This window comes from Gossypium hirsutum, chromosome D11 (genome assembly GCF_007990345.1).
Source record: "Gossypium hirsutum isolate 1008001.06 chromosome D11, Gossypium_hirsutum_v2.1, whole genome shotgun sequence".
Lineage (NCBI taxonomy): Eukaryota > Viridiplantae > Streptophyta > Magnoliopsida > Malvales > Malvaceae > Gossypium > Gossypium hirsutum.
Window position 1 is genome coordinate 67,988,518 of NC_053447.1, and position 26,114 is coordinate 68,014,631.

Consider the following 26,114-nt stretch of genomic DNA (forward strand, 5'->3'; position numbering starts at 1 on the left):
TCCTACAAGATAATCCACTCCATTGATTTGTGATTTTGAGATTTTAATTTAAAAGATAAATATCGAAATATATAATTTTTTAAAAAAATTAAAAACTGAGACCAGTATAAAATTATTTATCTCAGATGGAATGCTCGCTTAGGTGATATTTTATTAGGATCAGATAAACGATCTCATCGAGAGAGAGAGTCATCACAGGATGGATGATTGGGATTGGTAGACGATGAGACTCCATGAGTGTGGAGCCTTCCTTGAGTGGACAACGGCAGCGTTGGGTTCACACCTGCGCTTGGAGAGGACTTTGAAGCCTTCACAAATCATGTAAAGAAATGAAAGAAAATGAAGAAAATGTTAAAAGCATGTGCCAAACGTACCATGATTAGGGAAATGAGATACAACATTACAAAGCATGAGTCCAACTAATAAAATTAAAGCTGACTTGAATTTTATAGGATGGGATAATTTCATTTTCGGTCCTCTATAATCTGCACTATATGCGTAGCTCCTGATTTTATGTTATGTTATGTTATTTATTTAATTCAATCCCTACCGTTTTTTAGTTTTTTCTTAATTAGTATTTGTGACTCTTAACATTATTATTGTAGGTATTTAGATAATATTTTTACTATTTGTATGCATAATTTATTTTAAATATTAGAAGCCATTATTCTCTTATCTTTAATTACTTTTAATAATTTTGAACTGTCATTAAACAAGTGCAACCTATTACACATTACATTGTCAAATATATTTCACGTGATTAAATTTTATAAAAATGATATGTATAAATTTGAAATTTATTTTCTGTACTTTTATTTGTAGGAATTTAATTTATTTACTTTTTAAATGTTAAAATTCAAATTTAATTGTTAACACATTGATATTTTGAAATTTTAAAAACATACACATTCACTCCTAATATTGTTTCTAGAAAAAGTTGAATTGGAATTTTGGTAGATAAAACGACTGAAGCATGAAGACCACCGTGTGCCAAATTCAACCACCTTCCTTTTCTTATACAAAATTTTAAAGAGTTTCACAATGATGCCCTCGAGAAAAGAAAGTATACATTAAAGGAAAAAGGAATTGTGTAATGAGTGATGTCAGCTTCACCGATTATTTCTTCTTATCACATGCCAAAGCAATTTCCTTGTACAGACTGGGAAAACTCCTGGAATTTCGTCGAAGTTTGAACGAGGTCGAGTTTTATATAATACTGGACTACCAAGTGTATGAAGTCGACCAAACACAGATTACTTCGTCTGTAATAAATAATTATCATAATGTCGTGTTTGATCATGCTTGTGTTGCTGCTTTTCCTCCTGGTTGTTGCATCTTCAGATATCAACCAGGGCCAGTTTAGTTTCAATGGTTACTTGAATGTCGAGGGAGTTGCAGGCGTAGATTCAAGTGGGCTGTTTACACTTACAAATACCACAAGCCGAATAATTGGTCAGATCTTCTACAAGAATCCGATCCAGTTCAAGAACTCCACAAATGCAACTGTTTCCCCCTTCCCCACTACATTCATTTTTGCAATTGTACCTGGATACACCGACCTTGGTGGCCACGGATTGGCCTTCGTTATCTCCCCTAACGATGAAATTTCTGGAGCTCTTCCCACCCACTATCTCGGTCTTTTCAAGGAAACAAACATAGGCTTAGACTCGAACCATGTTGTAGCGATTGAGCTGGGCACGGCCCGGACCATTGCGTCGGTGACATAGACGGCAACCACGTCAGCATCGACATCAATAGCCCAAGATCAGTGACAGCTGCTGCTGCTAGGTATTTCACTGATGAAAGTGAGTTCAAAAATCTCAACCTCAAGAGTGGAGATCCAATGCAGGTTTGGATTGAATACGACGGGGTCTAGAAGCAACTCGATGTTACATTGTACCCAATCAATGTAACGAAGCCAAAACCTTGCTTTTATACTTGAAAAAGGATCTGTCTCCATATTTGTATGAGTCTATGTTTGTCGGCTTCTCGTCGTCCACCGGTGTTCTTGTATCGTCGCACTACATATTGGCTATTCTAAGGACATGATTTTTTTTGCATCTCAATCAAAGGTTTGAAAAGTTGAATTCTTTGAGGTGCCCATTCAATAGACTAAGAAAGCTGAAAAGTTGAAATTATATTTATCAAAACATATCATTTTTTATTTATATCAAGGATTTTATCATGTTAGTATTATGAACACGAATATAATGAATACTAAATTATGGTAAATAAGAATTTATTTGTACGATCAAACAAAAAAAGAGGAAAAAAATCAGAAAAGAGAAACTTATAAAATTAAATAAATAGGGGAAAAAATCTTGAAAAGGCTAGTGAAGTAGTTTACCACATTTAATGCTTCTTCCCTGATTTGGCCATTATAAAATTGAAAGTTTTTTGCATCCGTTTTGGTTGCGGCCCTTCTTCCTTCGCTTCATCATAGATATTAGGTTTCTGTTTTATGTGAGAAGTGCTATCTACTGATCCATCGTTGTGAGAAGAGTGTTGGTGGATGTGAGAAGATTGAGTGGTATGTCACTGCAACTCTTTTATTTCTTCCAAATCTTTCTCATACACTATTCTAGCACCACACTTCTTCACCTTAGCATAGTCTTCATCATTTGGGTTTGAGAAAAACACCTCAAACTCATCACATTTTTCATCTGAGCAATCTGTTGCCCATAAATTATTGGTTTCACAATGACCATATTTATCCTCCAAGGAAAATGGATATAATTCATCACGCGACCAATAACGAAGAAAAAGGTGATCTTTCATTATGGGCCCGTTATATCGTTTACCTAAACACCAGCCGAGCCTATCAACCACTCGAGGATTTCTACCTCGAAAAATAGATCCATTACAACTGGCTTCTTCAGAATTTCTACAATAGATAAATGCTCCACAACCGATAGACTCGTCATCCCTTGAAGCATCATTATTGACAAAAATGCAGCAACAAGCAACTCCAATCCATTGACTATCTTTCGAGACGGGTATCTTAATTGAAGAGTCACTTCTTTGTTGGCTAAACCATTCTGGGATTTCACTTCCGGGCATCAGAATTTCAAACTTTTTTCTTGAATTTGCGAATGCCTGCAAAATAAAACACAAGTCGTTTGGTAACTGAAACCATAAATTCTCAAGTATGAGATTTTGTAAGGGAGAAAATAGAGATTAATCGACCTTAAGATGTTTTTTTAGCAGTGTTAATGCATCGATATTTTCAGCCAATTTGAAGCAGTTAATGGCATAAATGAAACCCGAATCCACTAAATTGCATACTTTTGATGGACTTGCAACTACTTCAAGTGAAGAGCAATCAGCTATACGCACATCTGCTATACTTGTTAGAAGCTCTGGCAACGATTTAAGCATCTTGCAATTTGATAATCCAAGTAATTCAAGCCTGCTAAGTTGAGTAAGAGCCAAAGGAATGGTGATGAAATTGTTACCCGTAAGATAAAGATAACTCAAAGAGGATAGACCATGAATATCTGCTTCACCAAGTGTGCACATGTTGCAATATGACAAATCAAGAAAACAAAGCTTCGAGAGCCCAGTAAGAGATGCAGGTATGCTGGTGAAATTGTTACCACCAAGATCAAGATGTTTCAAGGAGGATAGACTAGAAATATCACGTGGAATATCTCCTTCACAAAGATTGCAGTCCCTTAGTTTTAGGTCTCTTAATGAACTCAAACCGAACAGCGAAGGCAACATCTGAGGCATGGGAATCTTCCTTCTTCCTACGATTACCTTGAAAAGAGAAGACAAATTTGGTCGTAACTTTGCTTGCTGCAAATTCTCCGATAAATTTTCAATTCTATAACAACCAGAAAGATTTAGAGTTTTTAGACGTTCCATTTTTCTATCAATCTCCGGAAACCTTACAAGACTTGAGCAACCCGAAAGAATTAATGTTTCAAGAGATTCCATTCCAATTTTGGTTGGAAGATTCCTAAGACTTTTGCAATCTCTTAAATTCAAAAGTTTAAGGCTGTTAAGCACTCCGATTGATGGATGAACATCCACTAATTTGGTACAACCTTCCAAAATCAAAACTTCAAGATTTGATGCTGTTGTGAAGTCTGGTATCTTGATCAGGTTTTGGGACCCTTTGAGGTTCATTATTTTCAACTTATACAAGGGCTGTTGAAGACCATAAATAATTAGACAGAAAACATAATAATGCTAATTTTTGTATTCTTTACCTTAACCAAAGTTTAATCATTTATATTAAAATAAGCTGAAACGATGAGTTAATTCTTACTCTATTTCCCTTCCATAGTTGTTCAATGTGACTATATGGTAAAAGAAGCGCGACAAGGTTGTTCGGTTGAAAGCTTGAAGGCAAGTATCTTAAAAGATATCCTGTCCAATCTAAAAGCCGTAGTTCATTAGAAAGATATTTGATATCATCACAATTTGAGACACAAAGCACTTTGAGCAATCTCAATTTTTTCATCTTCGAAAAGGTGTCGATACTCAAATTGAGCATCTTACTTGATTCCCTAATAACCACGAGCAAAACAAAAATAAGCTTCAGAATATACAAAAACATTCAATATCTAAAAGCCATGCTGGATCGATATTGCTTTTTTAAGTATCCATATCTAGCACTTATATCTATTGCATATCTGAATATGGTATTGAGATATGATTAACATATTAGACAATATTTTATCTAACACTTATATTCGACTTTTAATTACCTAAGCCTAAAAAACTAGAACTAATATTTTGATTTATGTTTGGTGCACTGATGTATAGTTCTATACATTACCAGTGAACCAAATGGTGGCATGACCTGAATTTATTTTTAAAAACTTATAATGACATGTTATAACCTAGTTCATTGATATAGATTTTCATTACATTAAATATAAACCATTAACATTAGCAAAGACAATGACACACATCTCCTTATCATTTCTTTTGAAAGAGTAATGTGTTTCTGTATAAATTTTATAAATAGAACATAAAAAAAGTTAAGCTTTAAGGGTGTACTTGGTTGAGTGAAAAAGTCAAGGGATATGAGGATGAATTGTGCTTGGTAAAGAAGAAAAGTGAGAAGAAAAAAAAAGGGGAGAAATGATCCTTTTATATTAGTGAGAAGGGAAATGTATTATCTTTCAATTTTCTGTTTACTCTACCAAGCAAAGTCTAAAGGTCTTTTTGTTGTTGTTTTTTAGTGGACTTTTTACACACAAAAAAAATAATAATAACAATACTAGGAGTACATATTGATAAATTTATATGTTTCTTTTCCTACCTTCTATTGTCGATGATCATGCCTTCAATCACTTCGGTAGCCTAAAAGTAATCAAGAATCGATAATAAGAAGATAAAATTAATGCTCTAAATTGTACGATAAAACTTTTAAAATTTACATACATGTTCAATATTATCGCAATCTTTTGGTCGAAATATAGTAAATAAAATATATTCTAATGAGAGTAATTCAAAAACATTAAACAGTTATATAACAAATCATTATTAATATTTATAATCAACAAATGAAAATTATCTTAAAGCTACTCGATGTCACTTATGGATCGATATATAAACCAATTAGACTAAGCTTTGGATTTACATCATATATTGATAAAAGAAAATTTTGCATGTAAATTTTGTTGAATGGCTTACTGTTTTTTTTGTTAGAACATGATGGACATCCTTTTCGTTCCACAATCTGCAACGTTTTCCAGGTTCATTAACACATTTTTCTTCAACAATTTTTCTTCCCATTTCTTGCAACAAGGCATGCATCCCCAAACGTTGGTTGTCATCACTAACTTTTATGAGAGATTTCGTAGAGAGAACATCAATTCCAATATCTGAGAAAAACTCACAACCATCCAATACTTTCATTACCAAATCTTTCTTCCCCCCATTGAAAAAACATGCTATATCTAGAAATATATTCTTCTCCCTTTCTTCTAATCCATCAAAGCTGATTCTTAGTGTGTTAAGAATTTCTCTGTTAGAATCTTGTTCAAGTCTTTCAATTGCACTTCTCCATTGAACTATATCTCTACCGCACAAAAATGAACCCAAAACTTCAAGAGCTAAGGGGAGACCATCAACATAATGTAAAACTTGTTCAGAAAGTTGATTGAAATCATCTTTTGGCGTTGTATCACCACCAAAAGCTTTCAAATTGAAAAGCCTTAGTGCATCGTTGGTGTTCAATGTTGTAGGCTTATACACATCATCGATTCGATAAGATCGGAGCAAATGTTCATCTCTTGTTGTTACAATGATCCTACTACCTAAACTGAACCAATCAAGCCTTCCAACCAAGCATTTCAAGTGTTGTACATTATCAACATCATCAAGAACAACAAGAACTTTTTTGCTAGACAACCTGCGGCTAATTATGGCCTTCCCTTCATGAACATTGAAAAAATTGAAGCATTCATTTGGCAAGATTTCATAAAGAAGTTGCTTCTGTAAAGAAACAAGTCCACACTCGTTTGAAACTTCTCGAATATCAGCAAGAAAGCTTTTACCTTCAAAATGAGGTGACATTTGAGTGTAAACAACCCTTGCAAGAGTTGTTTTACCGATGCCACCCATTCCACAAATTCCTATAATGCGGACATCGTCTTCCCCAATATTTATTTTCGAATACAACTGCTCCAAACGTGAACTAATTCCAACCAACTCATCATGAAAAACTGGATATGTCTGACATAATTTTGCTGATATCTTCTTAACGATGTCTCCAATAAACTCTGATTCATGCCTACAATGAAATTAAATTTCGATGCTATATTTCAAATGCACTTCTTCATTTTTAGTTCAGTGAATAATGAAATATAATATAGTTGGAAGCAAACAAAAAGCAAGAATAAGACAGCAAGATCTGTTATAGCATCAAATGACACAACTTGCTTCTTAGTTGAAATATGGGAATTCTCAATTAAACACAAAATTATATAATAAAAAAATGCAATCCAAAACAAAACAAAAAAAAAATTAGTCATTAAAATTAGGAAATATAGAAGAAAAGAAAGAAATACCTATTATGTAAATGCCATCCTTTGATGCTAGCTACTTGAGTCAAAGCATTTCGCCACTTTTGGATCTTGTCTGTATCTTCCTTGTACCTCTCTTGGTGTTTGGCGAAGGCTTCTTCAACTTTTCCTTTTTGTTTTCTTAAATCGGATGGATCCACATCGTAGAAAATTGGAAATACTTTATGTTCGTTAACATTTTTTTGTTGAACAATCTCAGCAAGCTCCTCCAAGCACCATCCTGAAAAGGTATAGGTTTTTGAAAAAACGATTACCGAGCACCATGATTGCTGAATTGCATTGAAGAGTTCAGGTGCGATCTCTTCACCAGCCTCCAGCTTTGGATCATCCCTGAAGGTGACAATCCCACTCCTCTTTAGAGCATCATAAAGATGATCCGTGAAGTTGTTGCGAGTATCTTCACCTCTAAAACTCAAGAAAACATCATATTTCTTTTTAGAAATGGAGGAAGAAGTTGACGGTAACGACAACATGAGGATGTATGAAAGGAGATGGATATCTCAATCTGGTGTTCAAAATCAGAAAGTAGATCGCCCGATACCCACAAAGAAACTAGAAAAAGTAAGTATATGGGCATAGGGGCGGAAATTAGGGGTCAAAAGATGAGCAATGGATGTTCTTGCCAAGAAGTATCCAAGAAGGTGAGAGTTGGCAAAGTGGAAATTAAGTAATAATTAAAAAGTTGGGACGGTTTGTATTGTACGTATTTAATAATTATGAGTAGATAAGATTATGACTAATAATTAGAATTAATTTATGGGCTGGTTAAAAAGTTTACCAAACAAACCAACTACTCGCATCCAGACGTGGAAGATTTCTATCTCCAGAGACAGATCCATTTCGACCGGCTTGTCCAGAATTTCTACAATGGATAACAGCTCTGGAGATGATAAACTTACCCTGGCAGGGCAGAAGTCAGTATTTTTTTTTTAAGGTCTAAAATTAAATTGTAACTTTTATAATATTAAAAATATAATTTTACAATTTTAATAGCTTATATTTTTATAATATTTAAAGGATTAAATCAAATTTTTATTATTTTTAGGGGGATTAATGTGCAATTTTATCTTTACTAATTTAAAATTTTAAAAATCTTAAAAGATTTAAATGAAAAACTTTCCGGAGGACGGAACCCTACCATCCCCTAGATTCGCCTCTGTATCCCGAGAAGCATCATCATTGATAAAATGAAACAGGAAACTACTCCCTTCATTTGTCTTGAATTTGCAAAATAAAACTTCAGCGCTTGGTAAATAAAACCATAAATTCCCTTCATGGACATTGAAAAACTTTTGTAGCTAATTACGCCTGAGATTTTGCTCCTGATTCATCCTGTTCGCTCTAAGCTCCTCAATAAACTTTTCATTTTTCTTATCTGCCTGCCTTTGCCTTTCCATTTATTCCTGGATAAATTTCTGTTGTTCTTCATATTTCTTCTATTGAGAGGACATTTGCTCCTCCATAACTCTTATTCTCTTCTGCATGTCCAAATATTGCTAACTACCAGACTGATGATGCCAGGACCTTTGATTCATTGGTGATGCTTCGGCATGGTGTTTAATTTTTGGGGTTATAATACCATGGAGGAGTATTGGTAAAACTGATGGTATGAATTTTGTTCGTTTTGATTTTGTGGGGGATTAGATCCTGGTTTGATTTCTTAGTTTACTCCATATTTGCTTCGATACTCTGACCAATGAGGTTTGTAACTTGATCATTGACAAGGTCAAACTCAATAATAGGAGGATCATTGGGATCTGGATGTTTCATGCTCGTCCACGCTCATCGCACCAATTGTTAACTAGTGAGGTGAACAAAAGGAAGAAGATGTTGGTTTTATGAAGGAGGGAGTGTGAAGGTTGGAAGGAATTTTTGGCCTCGTGGAGGTAGTTCAGAGTTTTAGTGAGAGAAGTAGGTAAGAGTGGACCTACGTGATGCATGACCCTTTTATAGCGAGGGACAAACTTATGGCTCCTTTGGATCACCAGCAAGCTTCAGTGTGGTGAGATTTAAAGAGTAAAAAAAATTTGAACTGAAACGCAGCTCTATTTGGGATGTTTGGCAAGCACACCAGTAAACATTTTTCACCTCACTGTAACCCAAAATATTGGCTGGAGTTAAAAGCTTCAGTGGACTGATTTGGAAGTCCAAAAATAAGGGTAATTATTATTTTACCCCTCCAATTCTTCCTTTATCATTTATTTTATTTAAAACAGATAACATAAGTTTAATATGTCATTATTTAATATGATTTAATTTACAATAAAATTATAATTTGTATTTATAAATTTAGTATAAATACAATTTAATTTATATTTTATTATTTGATTCAAATATAATCTGTAAAATATTTTGATATTTTATTATGAATATAATTTAAAAATATTTTATTGTATATTTAAAATATTTTGATATTTTATTATGAATATAATCTGTAAAATATTTTGATATTTTTGAATTTTTCTCTAGTTTTAATTCATTTTTAATTATTTATTATTAAAAATAAATATAATTGTAATAATTTTTAATCATTTATTAATTTTGTAATTGTTAAATAACTTTAAAAACTTCTATTATATATCATTTTTAATCTAATGTCCTTAAAAGTCATTTTCTATTTTCATCTCACCGCTACAGCTGCGTTTCAATCCAAACATACACTCCACCGCTGTTTCTAATCTCACCGCTACAGTATCCAATCTCACCGCTACAGTACCTAATCTCACCGCCACCGCTGTTTTTAACCTCACCGGAGCTAAACACACCGCCCATCCAAACTAAGCCTTAGTTATGTTTCCTAAGATTGTTGAGGTGAAAGTTTAATTTGATATCCTTACAGTGATGGTGATATGATGTCCTAGGATGAAACATGTTAGGACAGCTAGCAATTAATTACTGGGTCTCCAAATAGTCCTCATTTGTCTTAGCGGAGGTGCATAGTTCTAAAGTTCATCAGGTTGTGGTATGAGGACCAATTACTGGTCCACAAACTAGCTATGGGTTCTCTAGGCCATGGTACGCAGACCAATTACTGATTCACGAACTAGATGTGAGTTCACGATATCATTGGTTCCATTGTAAGACATGTGTCAAACTATTTATGAGTGTTCTATGAGATTCGCGACACAAATAAAACCATTAATGCACAATGTGCAATTTTTTGTCCAAACAAGTTTAAATGATACTTCTATTAGTAGGAATTAAAGTCGAATAAGTAATACTAAGGACCTATATATAAGCAACATAAGGAAGCTAGTTAAATACTATTGAAGCAGGGATTGAATCACACCAAAACACATTACAGGCATCCAATGGTATATTGTCATGTTATTTTTTTTTCTAGTAAGTATTCATGTTTAATACTATGCTCGACTTACATATATTTAATAGATTAAATTGGAAACATATCACATTTAATATATAAACAAGTATCAATTGTGATAATCCCCAATAAAAATGAAATGGTGTTCTATTTAGAGAAACAGCAGCAATCGAACATTCTCCACATTTTTGTTATAAAGTTGAACCTACAAAGAAAATATAGATGTAAGTTTATACATACATATAATGTTGAGCAAAAAAAAAAAAGTTTATGCACATAACATAAAATGTATTAAAAAATCCATTAAACTTTACAAGTTTCAATCATGTACAAAAGAATGAATTATATGAATAAAAATTTAAATGGTATAAAAAATTATGTTCTCCAAATTTGGAGATACGTGTAGAATATGAGTTCAGTGTTTAACATGTTCATACTCAAAATTTAGAATTAGTTAAATATATTTCAAGAATATTACCAAATCCTATGTTGAGTAAAGATGTCCAAAATGAATACTTCAAATCAGATAAAAGATGTGCATAAAATAGATTAGTATGTCTAAAAAATAATTAATAGTAAATTGAGTTTTAGCTCAATTGATATCAATATTTTTGCCAATACAGTTCTAAAAATGACATTTTATCGCAAAGGAAAAGAGAGAGAAAAATAAAGAACACACAGATTTACGTGGAAACTTTTTTGGGAAAAAACCACGGGCAGAGGAGAAGATAATTCACTATGTTGAATTCGAATGAATACAAGAGGAGTAGATATGTCTATTTATAAGCTCGTAACACCATAATCTAATAGGAGTGTAGTAAGATTGAAACACTTCATTCTAATTAATATCAAATAGATAGAGTTTAATAAGGTTTAAAAACCTTATTCTAAAATAAAATAAAAGAAGTGTAGTTCTATATGGATTTTACTTTTATTTTATTTTACCATTGTATTTTATTTAAATAAGGATTCAGGTCAGTCAATTATAACAATCTCCACCTTGACACGAATTCTCAATGAACAAGTTCTTCATTGCAAACTCTCAACGAACAAGTTCTCCACCTCTTCCATAAAACCCCTTAAGGGCTTAACTTCAACAATGAACACCAACCAAGTCTAAGCAATGCTCAAACTTGGTTATAGAAAGTGACTTAGTCATCATATCTGCAGAATTTTCATGAGTACTAATTTTGCTCACAACAATATCACCACGAACAATAATATCACGAACAAAATGATGCTGAACATCAATGTGTTTTGTTCTCTCATGAAACATTTGATCTTCTGTAAGGAAGATGACACTCTGATTGTCACAAAATACTGTACCGATTTGAAGGTCTTCATTGAGTTCACTAAAGAGTCCTTTCAACAAAATAACTTCTTTACAAGCCTCAGTAATGGCCATGTACTCAGCTTCAGTGATAGACAAAACGACTATAGTTTGTAAAGTGACTTTCCAACTGATTGCACAACCTCTGATTGTAAAGACATAAACTGTGAGAGATCTTCTTCTATCAATGTATCCAGCAAAATCAACATCAACATACTCAATGGTTCCATCTCTAGTTCTTCCAAACTATAAGCAAACATCAGTAGTACCTCATAAGTATCTTAAAATCCACTGAACTGCTTTCCAATGTTCTTTACTGGGATTCGTCATGTATCTGTAAACTACACTAATTGCATATGATAAATCTGAACGTGAACAAACCATATCATACATGAGAGATCCCACTACACTAGAGTATGGAATATGTGACATGTACTCAATCTTATCATCTGATTGTGGAGACAAATCTGATGAAACTCTGAAATGGACTGCTAAAGGAGTACTAACAGGCTTAGCACTTTGCATATGGAACTTGCAAAGAACTTTCTAAATGTACCCCTTCTGACTTAGGTTTGCTTTTCTATCTCTGAGAATCTCCATACCAAGTATCTTCTTTGCTGGTCCCAAATCTTTCATCTCAAAATTTTCACTTAGTTGGCCTTTGACCTTTCTTATCTCTCATTTATCTTTCGCTGCTATCAACTTGTCATCAACATAAAAGAGTAGATACACAAAAGAACCATCACTGTTTTTCTTAAAGTAAACACAACTGTCATAGCTACTTCTTCTGAAATCATGAGAAGTCATAAAGAAATCAAACCTTTTGTACCACTGTCTTGATGACTGTTTCAAACCATAAAGGGACTTTTTTAGCAAGCAAATATAGTCCTCTTTTTCTGAGACTATAAAACCCTCTGGTTGTTGCATGTAAATATCCTCTTCAAGTTTTCTATGCAAAATTGCAATTTTTACATCTAACTGCTCAAGCTCCAAATCATGCATGGCCACAATACCAAGCAAAGCTTGAATTGAACTATACTTCACAACTGGGGAGAACACATCTGTGAAGTCCATTCCTGGAATTTGACTGTAACCCTTTGCAGCAAGCCTTGCTTTATATCTGGGTTTTTCAACTCCTAGAATCCCTTATTTCATTTTAAACACCCATTTACAACGAACAACCTTTTTACCTTTAGGAAGTTTCACAAGATCCCATGTTTTGTTTTTGTGAAATGATTCCATCTCTTCTTGCATAGCAAACATTTATTTTTCTAAGTCTTTATAGCTAACCGCCTCAAAATAATTAGATGGCTCTTGGTTTGCATCTATATCTTTAGCCACATTTAGAGCATAATCAACTAGATCAGCCTCAGCATACTTCTTTGGAGGTTTAAGTTATTTTCTAGTTCTGTTTTTGGCAATAGAGTATTGTGGTGAAGAAGTAACTCTATTCTGAATTTTTGTACTGCCTTGAGAAGTCGACTCTATTGTAGATTCTGGATTAATCTGATGCTCCACCTACTTTTGGTATTGGAAGAGTCTTTAAGAGATAAGTTAGGTAGCATAGCAGTTTCATCAAAAAAATCTCTGCTAATCACAACTTTTCTATTTTTAGGACACCATAACTTATACCCTTTTACACCAGCTTTATAACCAAGTAAAACACATTTAATGGATCTCGATTCCAATTTTCCATTTTTAACATGAGCATACATAGGACATCCAAAGATCTTTAAGTCAGAATAGTCAGCAGGATTACCAAGCCATACCTCTTGTGGAGTCTTTTTCTCAATGGCAACAAATGAAGATCGATTGATCAAAAAACATGCAATAGAGGTTGCTTTGGCCCAATACGACTTTGGTAAGTTGGCATTTGACAACATACATCGAACCTTCTCCATGATCGTTCTGTTCATTCATTCTGCAACGCTGTTTTGCTGTGGAGTATGACGAACTGTCAAGTGTCTCAGAATCCCTTCTGACTTGCACAGTTTATTAAACTTATCAGAACAGAACTCTAAATCATTGTCTGTGCGGAGGTATTTTATTTATTTTCCGTTTGTTTTTCAATCATAGTTTTCCAAGACTTAAATGCGGAAAACACATCGCTTTTTTGCGTAACTCACACCCAACCATTTGATTGTATCAATTAAACGCAGTTTGTAGAGTAACTCATCATCCATCACTACCTAAATCATCCTCCTTACTTCTTCTTTCAGTTCTTCATGTTGTAGTTTAGTTGTAGCATCAACGTTTTGCAAAATTGTAATGTAGGACAAGATTTCCATGAATTAAACTATATCACATGTTACACAATACGAAATCAATAAAAACATGAAACATATTTGCTCATGTGCAAACACTTGTATATATGTGATTTAAGTTAAACAATATATTAGACATGACATGATTAACGATTGATTATATAATAAAGGTATTTACTTATGTGCAGACACACATATGTATCTAAAATCTTTACCGTTGATGGAGATGAAAGGAAAATATCCCCCCCGTTAGGATGAAAGTTGGTTGAGGGACGCTTCTGGTTGAACATGGATCCATGAGTTGAAGAAGGAAGCTTTGATGAAGACATTTCATTAGCTAGTAATTTTGTATGTTGGAAACCCTATGAAATAAGATGAAGTGGTGTGAGGCAAAGAGCTCCTATGTTCACATATTTATACAACTTTCTCAGCATGTGAAAATCCTATATTTACCTATACATTTGGAAATTGAACAGTAGGATTCGGTAAAAATCAAATCGCATAGTGCCTTATTAATTATTTTTTTAATTTAAAAAGAAAGAAAGTTATTGAGATTATTTAAAAATTTTGTAAAAATAAAAAATATATTATATTTTTTTTAAAATTCAAAAAATATTAAAAATCAATTAATTAATTATTGATTTGACATCCACGTGTATGTCCACGACATCAAATTAAACATTTGATAAAAAATTCATCCATTTTGGGGTGATTTGAAAAAAAATAAGTTCGAGGGTTAAAGAGGTAGAAAATTAAATAGAGGGCTAAAAAGATTTGTTTTTTTTTTGTAATGTTGGAAGCCTAAATATGTCATTATACCAAATTAATTCAATCAATTAAAAATATAACAAACTATAAACAAAACAATTTTTATATGTAATTGAATCATAAGTGAAGTGATAAATAATTTGTATTCAATTTTAAGTTGATATTGACATTGTTGCCGGTGTAGAAGGATGTGGGTTCAATCAAGCTGAAGCGTGTCATCCTCCTTTTTAAGGGTTAAGAAGGGACTGTAAATAGTTCTAGACATTATATCAAAAAATAATTTTCAGTTGACGTCAAAATTTTATTTCATCCTCGTCCTTATAAAAAACTACTTTTTTGAAAAACAAAAATTAATGAAGTATTAATAAAGAAATAAAAATGTAAATGGTTTTGAAAAAAATTACTATTGCTAGCAATAAGTGCATTGCTAATAGAGACAGAACACTAAGAAATTGGTGCCTAAGTTGGTGGGCACTTCTTTAGGCACTAAACGAGTAAAACAAAAAAACACGCGAATATGATTACGCAATTCAGTTACTCTACGTTTGTGGAGCCTAACTCAGTTAAAAGTTTGTACTCTTTTCAACAATTACAAAGTGAACCCTAATTGTTGGGAAAAAAATCCAATTTGAAAACAGTTTTCTTGCCCAGGAGAAAATTAAAATTTTAAAAACCGACCCAGTTTGTGATATTTACAATAGTAAACCTTAGATTGAAATTATGCCTATGTTTTTTGTTAAGCGAATCCTAGACGTTTTTAGACATTCAACTAAACGAGTTACGTGATTATCAAGTGAATTTTTTTAAAAAAAATTATGAGAAAAGGACTTAATTTTACTTACCTATTAAACTTCAAGCTTCAAATCTCTAGTTTTCCCTTTTATTTTTCTTTCCCCTTTCCTTCCTTTCTTTTTCGTCTGTTCTCTGTTTCTATTCCGGTCTTCTTTTGGTTCTTTGTCTTTTTTATTTTACTTACTTTACTTTATTTCTTTTATTTTAACTAATAATATTAATAATATATATTATATAAAAATCTTTTACTTATTATTTAAGCATATATTTATTTTTATTACAAGTGTACCTATGTAATTATTACTATTACACTTGTCTTAATCTTTACCATACATTTGTCATCTATTTAATATATAATATAATACAATATAATATAATATAATATAATATAATATATAATAAAATAATATATATAAAACATAAAAATCTAAGATTTTTATCACTTATACCGTCCCATTTCTTGTTAATGGCTTAATTGCCATTTTAATCCTTTTTATTTTCTATTAATCTATAATTCTACTTTTACCCCTAGTTCAATTTAGTCCTTTTTCCTAATTTCTCTTAATTAAACTAAATTCACCTAATTAATACCTAATTAAGCACTAAACTAAACTCTTAATTACTTCTAATAATTATTTTCGAACTCAATTTACTAAGACGGAGGCCCGATATTATACTTTTTCGATGCCCGTGAATTTTTGGGTTATTACATTGAACTAAGTAAAAAGAAAGAATTAAAAATTGTAAACAGTTTTCTTCTTAAGTTTTCTAGTTTACCTACATTTCTTTCAGTGTGACATTTATTTACTGCCTCTTATGTTTGTTGTTCTTGAGAAGGTTGTGGTGTTGATCACCTCCTGTAGGATTTGTTGGGATCCCAAGGACAAATTTGCCTAATTAATGCTCCAGCAATCATCTTCAACACATTTGATGACAAGTGTTAGAAGCAATCGCTGCCAAATTCCCTCGAATTTATACAATAAGACCACTTCATTTGGTTTCCATCCGATTGAATAAAAGCCAAGCCCTTCTTCAACTTGATTCTATTCTTACTGATGGAGTCGGCCAAAAAAACTCGTCTTCAACGCCATTCTCAAAACTACACATTTGCTCAGTTTGGACTCTTGGCAACGGATTCAGTTCTGAAGAGCCAAGCTGTTGGTACCATGGAGGGTGGCGGAAGGGAAGAAGAGACCGTCAAAGCCAAAACTACAAAAATACTCGTGTGGAAAGTTCATTGAAAAAACCAAAAAATCACGTCCTTAAAATTCAAATGGAAATTGACTCAGTCTACTAAAAATAATTTTTTAATTATTAAATAATTTAATATTCACCTCAATTTTTTGCATTTACATATCAAACGTTCAATTAAAAATATTAAATAGAAGAATTTCATATTAATAACAACTTCAAAACTTAATTTAAAAACAGTTAACAATAGGAGATTTATTGAATAGTAATAATCATAATTATACTCAAATTGTAATTTCAAATTCGATTTGAATTGAAATTCAATTTTTTTTCTCCCAAATCAATATTATAAATACATACATTCAATTCCACTATCATTCATCATACGCTTAGTTACAATTTGCTGCCTTCAACCAACCATGATGAAAAAATTTGTTTCCTTTGCCATTTTTGTTTTATTTTTCTTTGTTTCCATCTCATCATCTAACGGTGATGCTGGTTTAGTCTTCCAACATTACACTAATATCAATCTTACAAAAGTCATCGATGGTGATGGCGGTGTTCTTTTCGAGAACTATAGTCAAATCAATCTTAACCGCGTTACCGGACCGGAAAGTATTGCCTTCGATTGTAAAGGTTGAAGGACCATATGTCGGTATATCCGACGGAAGAATCTTAAAATGGAAGCCAAAATTTGGTTGGCAAGAATTTGCCATCCCTTCACCATTCAGGTAGATTCACATCTTTGTCGTTTTTGTAGCTTTATTTTATAGTTATAAATCGACTTTTCATCGGGAGTTTTTTAACTTTTGGTTTTTCCTTTGGATCAGGGAAAGGAAATTGTGCGATGGCACAAGAGATTCGAACATTGAACCCATATGCGGAAGACCGTTGGGCTTGAAGTTCGATAGTCGAACATGTCATTTATATATAGCAGATGCCTATTTCGGTCTTTTAGTTGTTGGACCAAATGGTGGCATGGCTATAAGACTGGCTATTTCGGCCGCAAATGGAGCTCCATTCAAATTTACGAATGGATTAGACATCGATGCGAGCACCGGAATGGTTTACTTTACCGATAGCAGCACTCTTTTTCAAAGAAGGTACGGTACATCTTCTTCCTCTTTTTTGCTTCTAAATTATCATGAATCGTTGATTCTATTCAGGGGGCCTTATATATGTATATATATGATCGGTAGGGGAATTTACACATAAATAATACGTATAGAGATTTTTCGCATCGAAAGGATAAATTATTCTTTAATTGTGCAGGGATGCTGACTTTCTGATAAGTTCCGGTGATAGAACCGGACGGCTGTTGAAGTACAATCCTTATAACGGAGACGTGTCCGTCTTGTACGACGGTTTAGCTTTCCCTAACGGGGTTGCCTTGAGTGCAAACAATTCGTTTCTTCTAGTGAACGAATCGATAAAAAGACGAATACTGAAGTTCAATGTGCACGACCCCAAAGCAGCTCCCAAAGTATTCCTCGAATTACCCAGGGTTCCGGATAATATAAAGAGGAACGAAAAGGGCGAATTCTGGGTGGCCCTAAACAGCAGAAGATTAGGAACGCTTGGAAACGGCGTTCCAGATCCAATTGGAATGAGGTTTAACGAAGAAGCCAAGGTTTTGGAAATCTTGGATGGAAAGGGCGCGCCCACTTTTAATTCGATAAGTGAAGTCCAGGAACACGGGGGGAAATTATACATAGGGTCTGTTTTGAAGTCCTACGTAGGTATCTTAAATGCCTAGTTGATTTTTGTTTTCTTTTATTTTCCTTTTTGCAACTTTTTAATTGTTCTTGTAATTTGTTTTTATTTTACTCGATAAATATATAAATGTTAACGATTTTATTTTCGAGAAATTTTTAATTATCTTGATTTGCCTACTTGAGACATTACATCTTCACGCCTCGTGCACAAGACGAAGTAATTAAGCCAGGCTTGGCGTACCTGATGGGTTAGTTGTCGAACATTTTAAAGTTGTCCTTTATCCCCTTTATGCTTCGAGTTACACTACTTTTTTCCATCACAGAATGTTTATGTTGTAAACTTGATAAGCATGGCACCGATTCCCATAACACAAATTAAAGAACATCTGCTTCAATTGATTGGTCAAAAGAAAAGGTAAATACCATGACCTAATTTCTCATCTCAACAATGCCTAATCAGTGTTCCTAATAGGCTAGGGGAATTGAATGAGTTGAGATGCTACTAAGTGTATCAAAGTCAAAGAAGGACCAAATAACAAATTAGGCTAAGCAGCCACTCATTCTTTGCAACACTACTCCCTGCATCTATTGCCTGGGGATATGAACCAATAGATCACGATGACAATTCTAAAGCAACCATTATTTGATCGTCCTCTTACTAGACAATGGATACAATAATTCGTGATGAAAAAGGTGGTCCTTCGTTATGGATTGTCCACCTAAAACATTGAAACTGGAATCGATCCTTCCAGGATTTTTAACTTGAACAACAAATCCATTATTACTTGATTGTCCAGAATTTCTAGAATGGATATAAGTTGGACCACCGATATCCTTTTCTTCGGAACCACCATCATTGACGAATCCAATCCATTGACTGTTATTCTGAATATCGAGAGGCAGAGGTATTTCAATTACAAAGCTGCCTCTGTGTTGCCTGAACCATTCCGGAATTTCATCATTTTCTTTTTTTGAATTCGCAAATGCCTGCAAATTAAATTATCGGTGGCTCTGTAACTAAAACCATGAAATATAAGTGAGATTAATCAACCTTAATCAGCAATGTTATTGCACTAATGTTCTCAGCCAATATGTAGCAGTTAATGGCTATAATTTTAGCACCATAACTTATATCCACTACTCACTTTTCATTCTTCCTAGAAGCACAGGCTACTATTCAAGCTCACTGCAATCTGACACTCCAAGCTTTTGAAGATTTGAAAGACGAGTAAGAGACGCAGCTATGCTGCTGAAATTGTTACACCTAAGATTAAGAACTCTCAATGAGGATAGACCAGGATTTGAACCTGAAATTGTCATATTAATAGCATGAAGCTACAACCAACTGAGCTAGTAAGCCAATTGTTTTATTTTTAGACACTGTCTTATATTAAGCTTTTCTCCGTTGTTTAAATGATAATATTTTTAAATTTTGGATTTAAAAAATATATTTATTATACTTTCAACATATATACATCCCAAAACACAACCGAAAATAAATAGAAGGTTCATTTTATTTCCCCAATATTTTAATGCAGGGTAATGCTTGTTTTGTTGGGTTTGACATAAATTATACAAAAAAATAAATTATCCATATAATTTGATAAGCTTAACCTGTATGGATTCGACAGTGAGATTCGTGGACACCTCTACATTGACATGATGAAAGACAACATGCAGTAAAGGATGTAAGAGGAAAAACCAACGTTATGTCACAAAAAAGAACAACACCCCCCCCGTTAAAATTGATCACTAATGGCAATTTGCTTCTTTTGCTATGTGTAGTGTAGAGAAGAATGAAGTTAATACATTTACAGAGAGTTTTCACCTACTGGCATGGACATTGGCGGGTAAATGAAAGAGTAAATTATTAAATCCCGATACTTTTCGAAAATTTCAAAAATTAAGTGCCCTTAAAACTAATATATGTTGTAGTGGGCAAAAATCACGTCGGTTGCTGCATAGATAAGTCGCTGAACCAATCGTCACAACCCTTTGCCAAAGGTGCATCAATCCATACAGCGCCACTATTCTATATATAGATTGTACAAGCCCAATTTTTAACCCGGGCCCGAGGAACCAAAACAATTAGCCCAGACTAAAAACGTAAGCAAAAAAAAAACCAGCCCAATGAGCCCAATACCCAAACCTAGCCCAAAACACCACAACCCATCTTCAGCAAAAAACAGTAACCCTAACCCTAGGTGCGCCGCACCTAGGGTCGGCCACTTGCTCTGCCTAGCACCGCAGCACTGTCACGCTGCTCATCTATCCACCTGCCACCGCCATGGTCACGTCGCCACTTGCACCTGCAAAACACGCAACCAAGGAAGACAGAAACAGACCACAAAATCGGGGGGGGATTTTTTTTTCTTCTCATTCTCTTTGCTTTCGGTTATAAAAACCGATGATTGTAAAACAATGGGGTTCGACCCTCTTTCATGATTTCAAGAAATAAAAAGGCAAAGAAAACAGATTCCAAAACCTCTTTTTCGGTATAAGCTCTATTTTCCCTTTTATTTTTTTTATTTTTTCCTTTATTTTTTCTTCCTTTTGAAACTGTTTGTTCTCTTTATTTTTATTTTTATTTTTTCTTTTATTTTTAAAAACTATATAAATATATAACGTAAAGAAAAAAGCATAAAAAATACCTTTTTTGGATTTTCCAGCCGGCGCGACGGTGCTGATGGCCGGAGCACTCACTGGATGTTGACCGGAGTCTGGGCTGAAAAGGGGAGAAGAGAGAATTTCAAGTTTTTTTTTAAAACAAAAAGACCAAATGCTTTTTTTTCTAAAGAACTTAACTTTTATAGGCCCCCAAGACGACGTCGTTTTGGGGCAAGCCTCTCAGGCACAAAACGGCGTCGTTTTGGCCCTGATCCGCGCGGTGACCCGACCCTGGGGGAGGATCCGCGTGTTTTTGGCTCTTGGGTTATTTGCGCAATTGGTCCTTCCGATTTTATGGCGCTTTCAAGGAAGTTTTTTCACATATTTGCGATTTTGGCTATGAATTTTCGCGTCTATTTCGATTTGGTCCCTCAACCATGTGCGTGCCTTTCACTGGAACGGCGCCGTTTGGTCAGCGAGGGAATATTTCCCTTTTCAGTCCTTCTCTTTTTGCGCGTGTCGCAATTTGATCTATTTCGTCTTTTTACTTTCAAATCAGCACTATATTTTCGTTTTATTTCAATTTAGTCAGTTTTTTTTAGCATTTTTATTATTTAACCTTATTATTATTATTATCGTTACTATTATTAATTATTATTTATTTTATTTTCCTTTTGTTTATTTGTTACTATTATATTTAATACATTAATTAGTAATATATATTTTAGCTTTATTTTTATATCTATATATATATACATTTTCATAATATATATGTACACGTTTTTTATTTAATATGTACATATACACGCATGTTTATATACACTTTATAATATATACATATATATCTATATTTATATATATTTATATACATTTTTACGAATATATATATACTTATATTTTTTATATATAAACTTTATATACATAAACGTGTATATACATACTTGCATAAACTTTTATATTCAATAATTTTAAGATATATATATATACTTACTTTTCTTGTATTTTCATAATTTTATGTATCTATATACATATATATTTCCTTTATATGTACATATATTTATAATTTTCATCTATTTTCCTTTATTTTTTTTATGTTCATTTATGTATTTATTTATATGCCCATTTTTATCCTTTAGTTTATTTATTTATTTATTTGCTATGATATATGCATGATTGATTTATTTTATTATTCGTTTTTGTTCATATTATCTTTGTTCACATTATCATTTTTATTATTCCATTATGCATATTAACACCATACTTCAAAAAAGAAAATTTTTCTAAATGAGGCAATATTTAGCATTTGGAAATTCGAGAAAACGTGCCCTAAGGTGCTGGGTGTCGATTTTTCTCGTTCAACCAAATGGCTTAATATCCTTTTAAAAATTTTTAAAATAATGCAATGTTTTGCGTTTGGGAAATTCGAGAAAACATGCCCTAAGGTGCTGGGTGTCGATTTTTCTCATTCAACCAAATGGCTAAATATCCTTTTAAAAATTTCAAAATAAGGCAATATTTTGCGTTTGGAAATTTGAGAAAACATGCCTGAAGGTGTTGGGTGTCGATTTTTCTCATTCAACCAAATGACTAAATATCCTTTTAAAAAATTTCAAAATAAGGCAATGTTTTGCGTTTAGAAATTTGAGGAACGTACCCTAAGGTGCTGGATTTCGATTTCTCGTTTAACCAAATAGCCAAATATCCTCTCGAACTTCAATCCATGTCATCCGAGTTTTTTTAAGGATCGTATTTTAAATCTCTCTAAAGTTTTCAGTTTTTCGACACTAAGACATTAAGTAATCAACTAGGTACCAATTTTGGGCGTATCGAGGGTGCTAATCCTTCCTCGTGCGTAACCGACTCCCGAACCCATTTTTCTGAATTTCGTGGACCAAAATCGTTGTTTTAATAAACTTGAATCGTTTATTAAAAACAACCTTTTTTTGAGGTGATCCGAGCACACCTCATCAAAAAGGATAGGTGGCGACTCCCGTTTTCGTTTTCATTTTTCAAAACCCAAGTCGACCCCGTTTTTCATCCAAAAAATGGTGTCAACATAGATCATCAGCGTCTCTTATCATTTGCATATTCGAGGAAGTTAATTTCTCTGGTTACATTAGCAAGAGGTAAGGCATATCAGTGAAGATGGAAGATTACGAATGCGGTATCAGTTCAATAGCCATGATGCTGTTGGTGGTTGCTCTGCTGTTTTTGGATCCGCTTGGGATGCCACCGTTGCAGCCTCCTCCCGCTTACATTTTTCTCATCTTCGCTTTCGTCTTGATCTTCGTTTTCATCTACCTCTCTCATGCCTCCAAATGATGATCCATGGCGATTTTGTTTGCTTTCCAGTATTATTATTCGCTTTTATTCAGTTGTTATCTGATGATAATAAGCTTTGGTGTGGATATTAACCACCAATAATACACAGTTATTTGTTGTTTTCAGTCGTTTATTAATAAATTATATGAAGTCGATGGAAGAATGTCTCTGTTTATCTAGTACGTAAATAAACCATGCAATGCATGCATACTTATTCTAAAATGGACACGACGCCTTTTACTAATATTATTCTTTCTTGCACTCCCATTGGCTTAGGTACACTGCATGCGTTGTCCCTTCATGCCGTCTATTTAATAATGTCGTTAATAATTTTAATGTGGTCTTCACTCCATCCATCAATCGTGTCTAGCCTCAGTTTTCCTCCATACATCAAATCGTTTGCATTTGAATATCCCATCTCTCCTTTTAATTTTAATTATACTGAGTCTTCTTATGTAAATTTAGTTTATTCAGGTTGTGCTTATGAATTTAGATTCAAAATATGGAGTTAAAGACGATAATATGATAAAAGGCATTGTCTATGGTTTCTGCTGCAGAAAATTGTTAACTTTCGGGATGATGCCATTATAAAATTTGTTTGCATGAACTAATTAATCCATAGACTTTAATTATGTACTATGTAACGATTGTATGATGAAAGGAATTGTCTATGGTTTCTGCTGCAGAAAATTGTTAACTTTCGAGATGACGCCATTATAAAATTTGTTTGCATGAACTAATTAATACATAGACTTTAACTATGTACTATGTAGGCGTCCTAGTACAAGGATTGGGTTGTGAGCAATACTAATGGCAGTTAGGCTATCACAGTACAACTTCATTGGTGAAGTTATTGGTTTCCTCAGCTCTTCCATAATTCTTTTTAACCACATCATTTCACAAATTCCTTGAGCCATTGATCTAAACTCGGCCTCTGCACTACTTCTTGCTACAACACTTTGTTTTTTGCTTCGCCAAGTCACAAGGTTTCCCCAAAAAAATGTACAGTATCCTGATGTAGATATTCTATATGTTATTGAGCCTGCCCAATCTGTATCTGTATAAGCTTCAATTCCTCTTTCTTCAAATTTCTTGAAGAATAAGTCTTTTCCAGGTGAACTCTTCAAGTATCTCAGAATCTGAAACATTACTTCTTCATGTTCTTCCATTAGGGAGTGCATAAATTGATTCACTAAGCTCACTGAAAAAGCTATGCCTGGCCCTGTATGTGATAAGTAAATTAACTTACCAACTAATCTTTGGTACTACCCTTTATCAACTAATCTGCCTTCTTTATTTCTGAATTTTACATTTGGATCAATTAGTGTGTCAGCTGGGCAGCAACCACTCATCCCAGCCTCTTTTAAAAAATCAATCATATATTTTTTCTAAGAGACCACAACACCCTTCTTGGATCTCAAACTCCAATGCTAGATGCTTCTTGAGACGCCTTATTTAATCTACATCATCTTCTGTAAGAATGATATCATTGACATAAACTATAATAATTGTTATTTTACCTTTTTGACAGTGCCGATAGAACATTGTGTGATCAGCTTGCCTTTATGAGTAAGCTTGTTTTTTAACAACTTGAGTGAATCATTCAAACCAAGCTCGAAGAGATTGCTTTAGACCATACAAAGATTTCTTGAGCTTACATACTCGAGTTCCAAATTTTTACCTTTTTGACCGAGCAACTTTCATTCCAAGAAAGTATTTCAAAGGACCCAAGTCTTGGATCTCAAACTCCAATGCTAGATGCTCCTTGAGACGCCTTATTTTATCTACATCATCTCCTGTAAGAATGATATCATCGACATAAACTATAATAATTGTTATTTTACCTTTTTGGAAGTGTCGATAGAACATTGTGTGATCAGCTTGCCTTTGTGAGTAACCTTGTTTTTTAACAACTTGAGTGAATCGTTCAAACCAAGCTCGAAGAGGTTGATTTAGACCATACAAAGATTTCTTGAGCTTACATACTCGAGTTCCAAATTTTTCTTCAAAACCTAGAGGAGGATCTATGTAAACTTCTTCTTCAAGTTTCTCATTTAGGAAAGCATTCTTCACGTCTAGCTGCTGTGAAGACCAATCAAGATTAACAGTAATTGATAAAAGAACTCTAACAGAATTTAATTTGGCTACTGGAGCAAATGTTTCAAGATAATCTATCTCGTATATTTGAGTGCACCCTTTAGCTACCAGCCAGACTTTGTATCTATCTAAAGATCCATCTGGTTTGAATTTGGTTGTGAACACCCATTTACAACCCACTATTTTTTTCCCTATAGGTAATTCTACTATTTCCCAGGTACCTATTTTTTCAAGAGCGCGCATCTCCTTTAAAATAGCCTCCTTCCACTCAAGAACCTATAAAGCATCTTTCACATTTTTGGGTATTTCACAGTATCGAGATACGAAACAAAGGCTGAGAATGTCAAAGACAATGTTTTATAGGATACAAAGTTAGACATGGGGTATTTGACAAAATTTCTAACACATTTTCTTTTAGCAATTGGAATATCTAAATAAGAAAATTCATTGGCTGGATTATGAGCTTTACCTGGACTTTTGACAAGATCTTATAGGTCGGATTCTTGGTGATGAATCTGGTAGATTCCACTTTCTTGACTTCAGTTTCTTTTTGAGTAAACAATTAACTCCTTTGTTTGTTCTTTATTCTCATGATCAGACTTTACGCCTTTATACTCATTTTTATTAATAACATTAACATCATTAATTTCTGTGTTAATCATA

The 26,114-nt window shown here is 33.4% G+C and overlaps 2 protein-coding genes and 1 pseudogene across 3 annotated transcripts; 2 read left to right on the forward strand and 1 right to left on the reverse strand.

Annotated features, from left to right (window-relative positions):
- Positions 1-1,283: 1,283 nt before the first annotated feature.
- On the forward strand, positions 1,284-1,727 carry LOC107935695 (L-type lectin-domain containing receptor kinase V.9-like). The gene has a single exon (XM_016868316.1). The coding sequence runs from the start codon at positions 1,284-1,286 to the stop codon at positions 1,725-1,727; it is 444 nt and encodes a 147-aa protein (XP_016723805.1).
- A 252-nt stretch (positions 1,728-1,979) lies between these two features.
- LOC107935714 (disease resistance protein RPV1) lies at positions 1,980-7,690 on the reverse strand. 2 transcript variants are annotated; one of them, XR_001694246.2, is made up of 7 exons: positions 7,029-7,690; positions 5,650-6,751; positions 5,276-5,316; positions 4,274-4,514; positions 3,187-4,152; positions 2,348-3,096; positions 1,980-2,121 (listed from the first exon to the last, which is right to left on the reverse strand). XR_001694246.2 is itself a non-coding variant. In XM_016868334.2 (6 exons), exons 1-6 carry the CDS (start codon positions 7,514-7,516, stop codon positions 2,536-2,538), a joined length of 3,399 nt encoding a protein of 1,132 aa, XP_016723823.2. In that variant the 5' UTR covers positions 7,517-7,690; the 3' UTR covers positions 2,226-2,535. The 2 variants fall into 2 exon arrangements, 1 of the variants encoding a protein (XP_016723823.2); XM_016868334.2 differs by lacking the exon at positions 1,980-2,121 and having other exon boundaries at positions 2,226-3,096.
- Positions 7,691-16,574: 8,884 nt separating this feature from the next.
- On the forward strand, positions 16,575-18,466 carry LOC107935694 (protein STRICTOSIDINE SYNTHASE-LIKE 10-like; annotated as a pseudogene).
- The last annotated feature ends 7,648 nt before the right edge of the window (positions 18,467-26,114 follow it).

Bases quoted from the DNA above. Each gene is read 5' to 3' on its own strand.
- LOC107935695 (XM_016868316.1), top strand. From the start codon at position 1,284: ATGTCGTGTTTGATCATGCTTGTGTTGCTGCTTTTCCTCCTGGTTGTT.
- LOC107935714 (XM_016868334.2), bottom strand. From the start codon at position 7,516: ATGTTGTCGTTACCGTCAACTTCTTCCTCCATTTCTAAAAAGAAATAT. The intron at 5,317-5,649 runs GTAAGCCATTCA...GATTACTTTTAG, and splicing joins ATGTTCTAACAAAAAAAACA to GCTACCGAAGTGATTGAAGG. The intron at 4,153-4,273 runs GTAAGAATTAAC...GGTCTTCAACAG, and splicing joins AACTATGGAAGGGAAATAGA to CCCTTGTATAAGTTGAAAAT.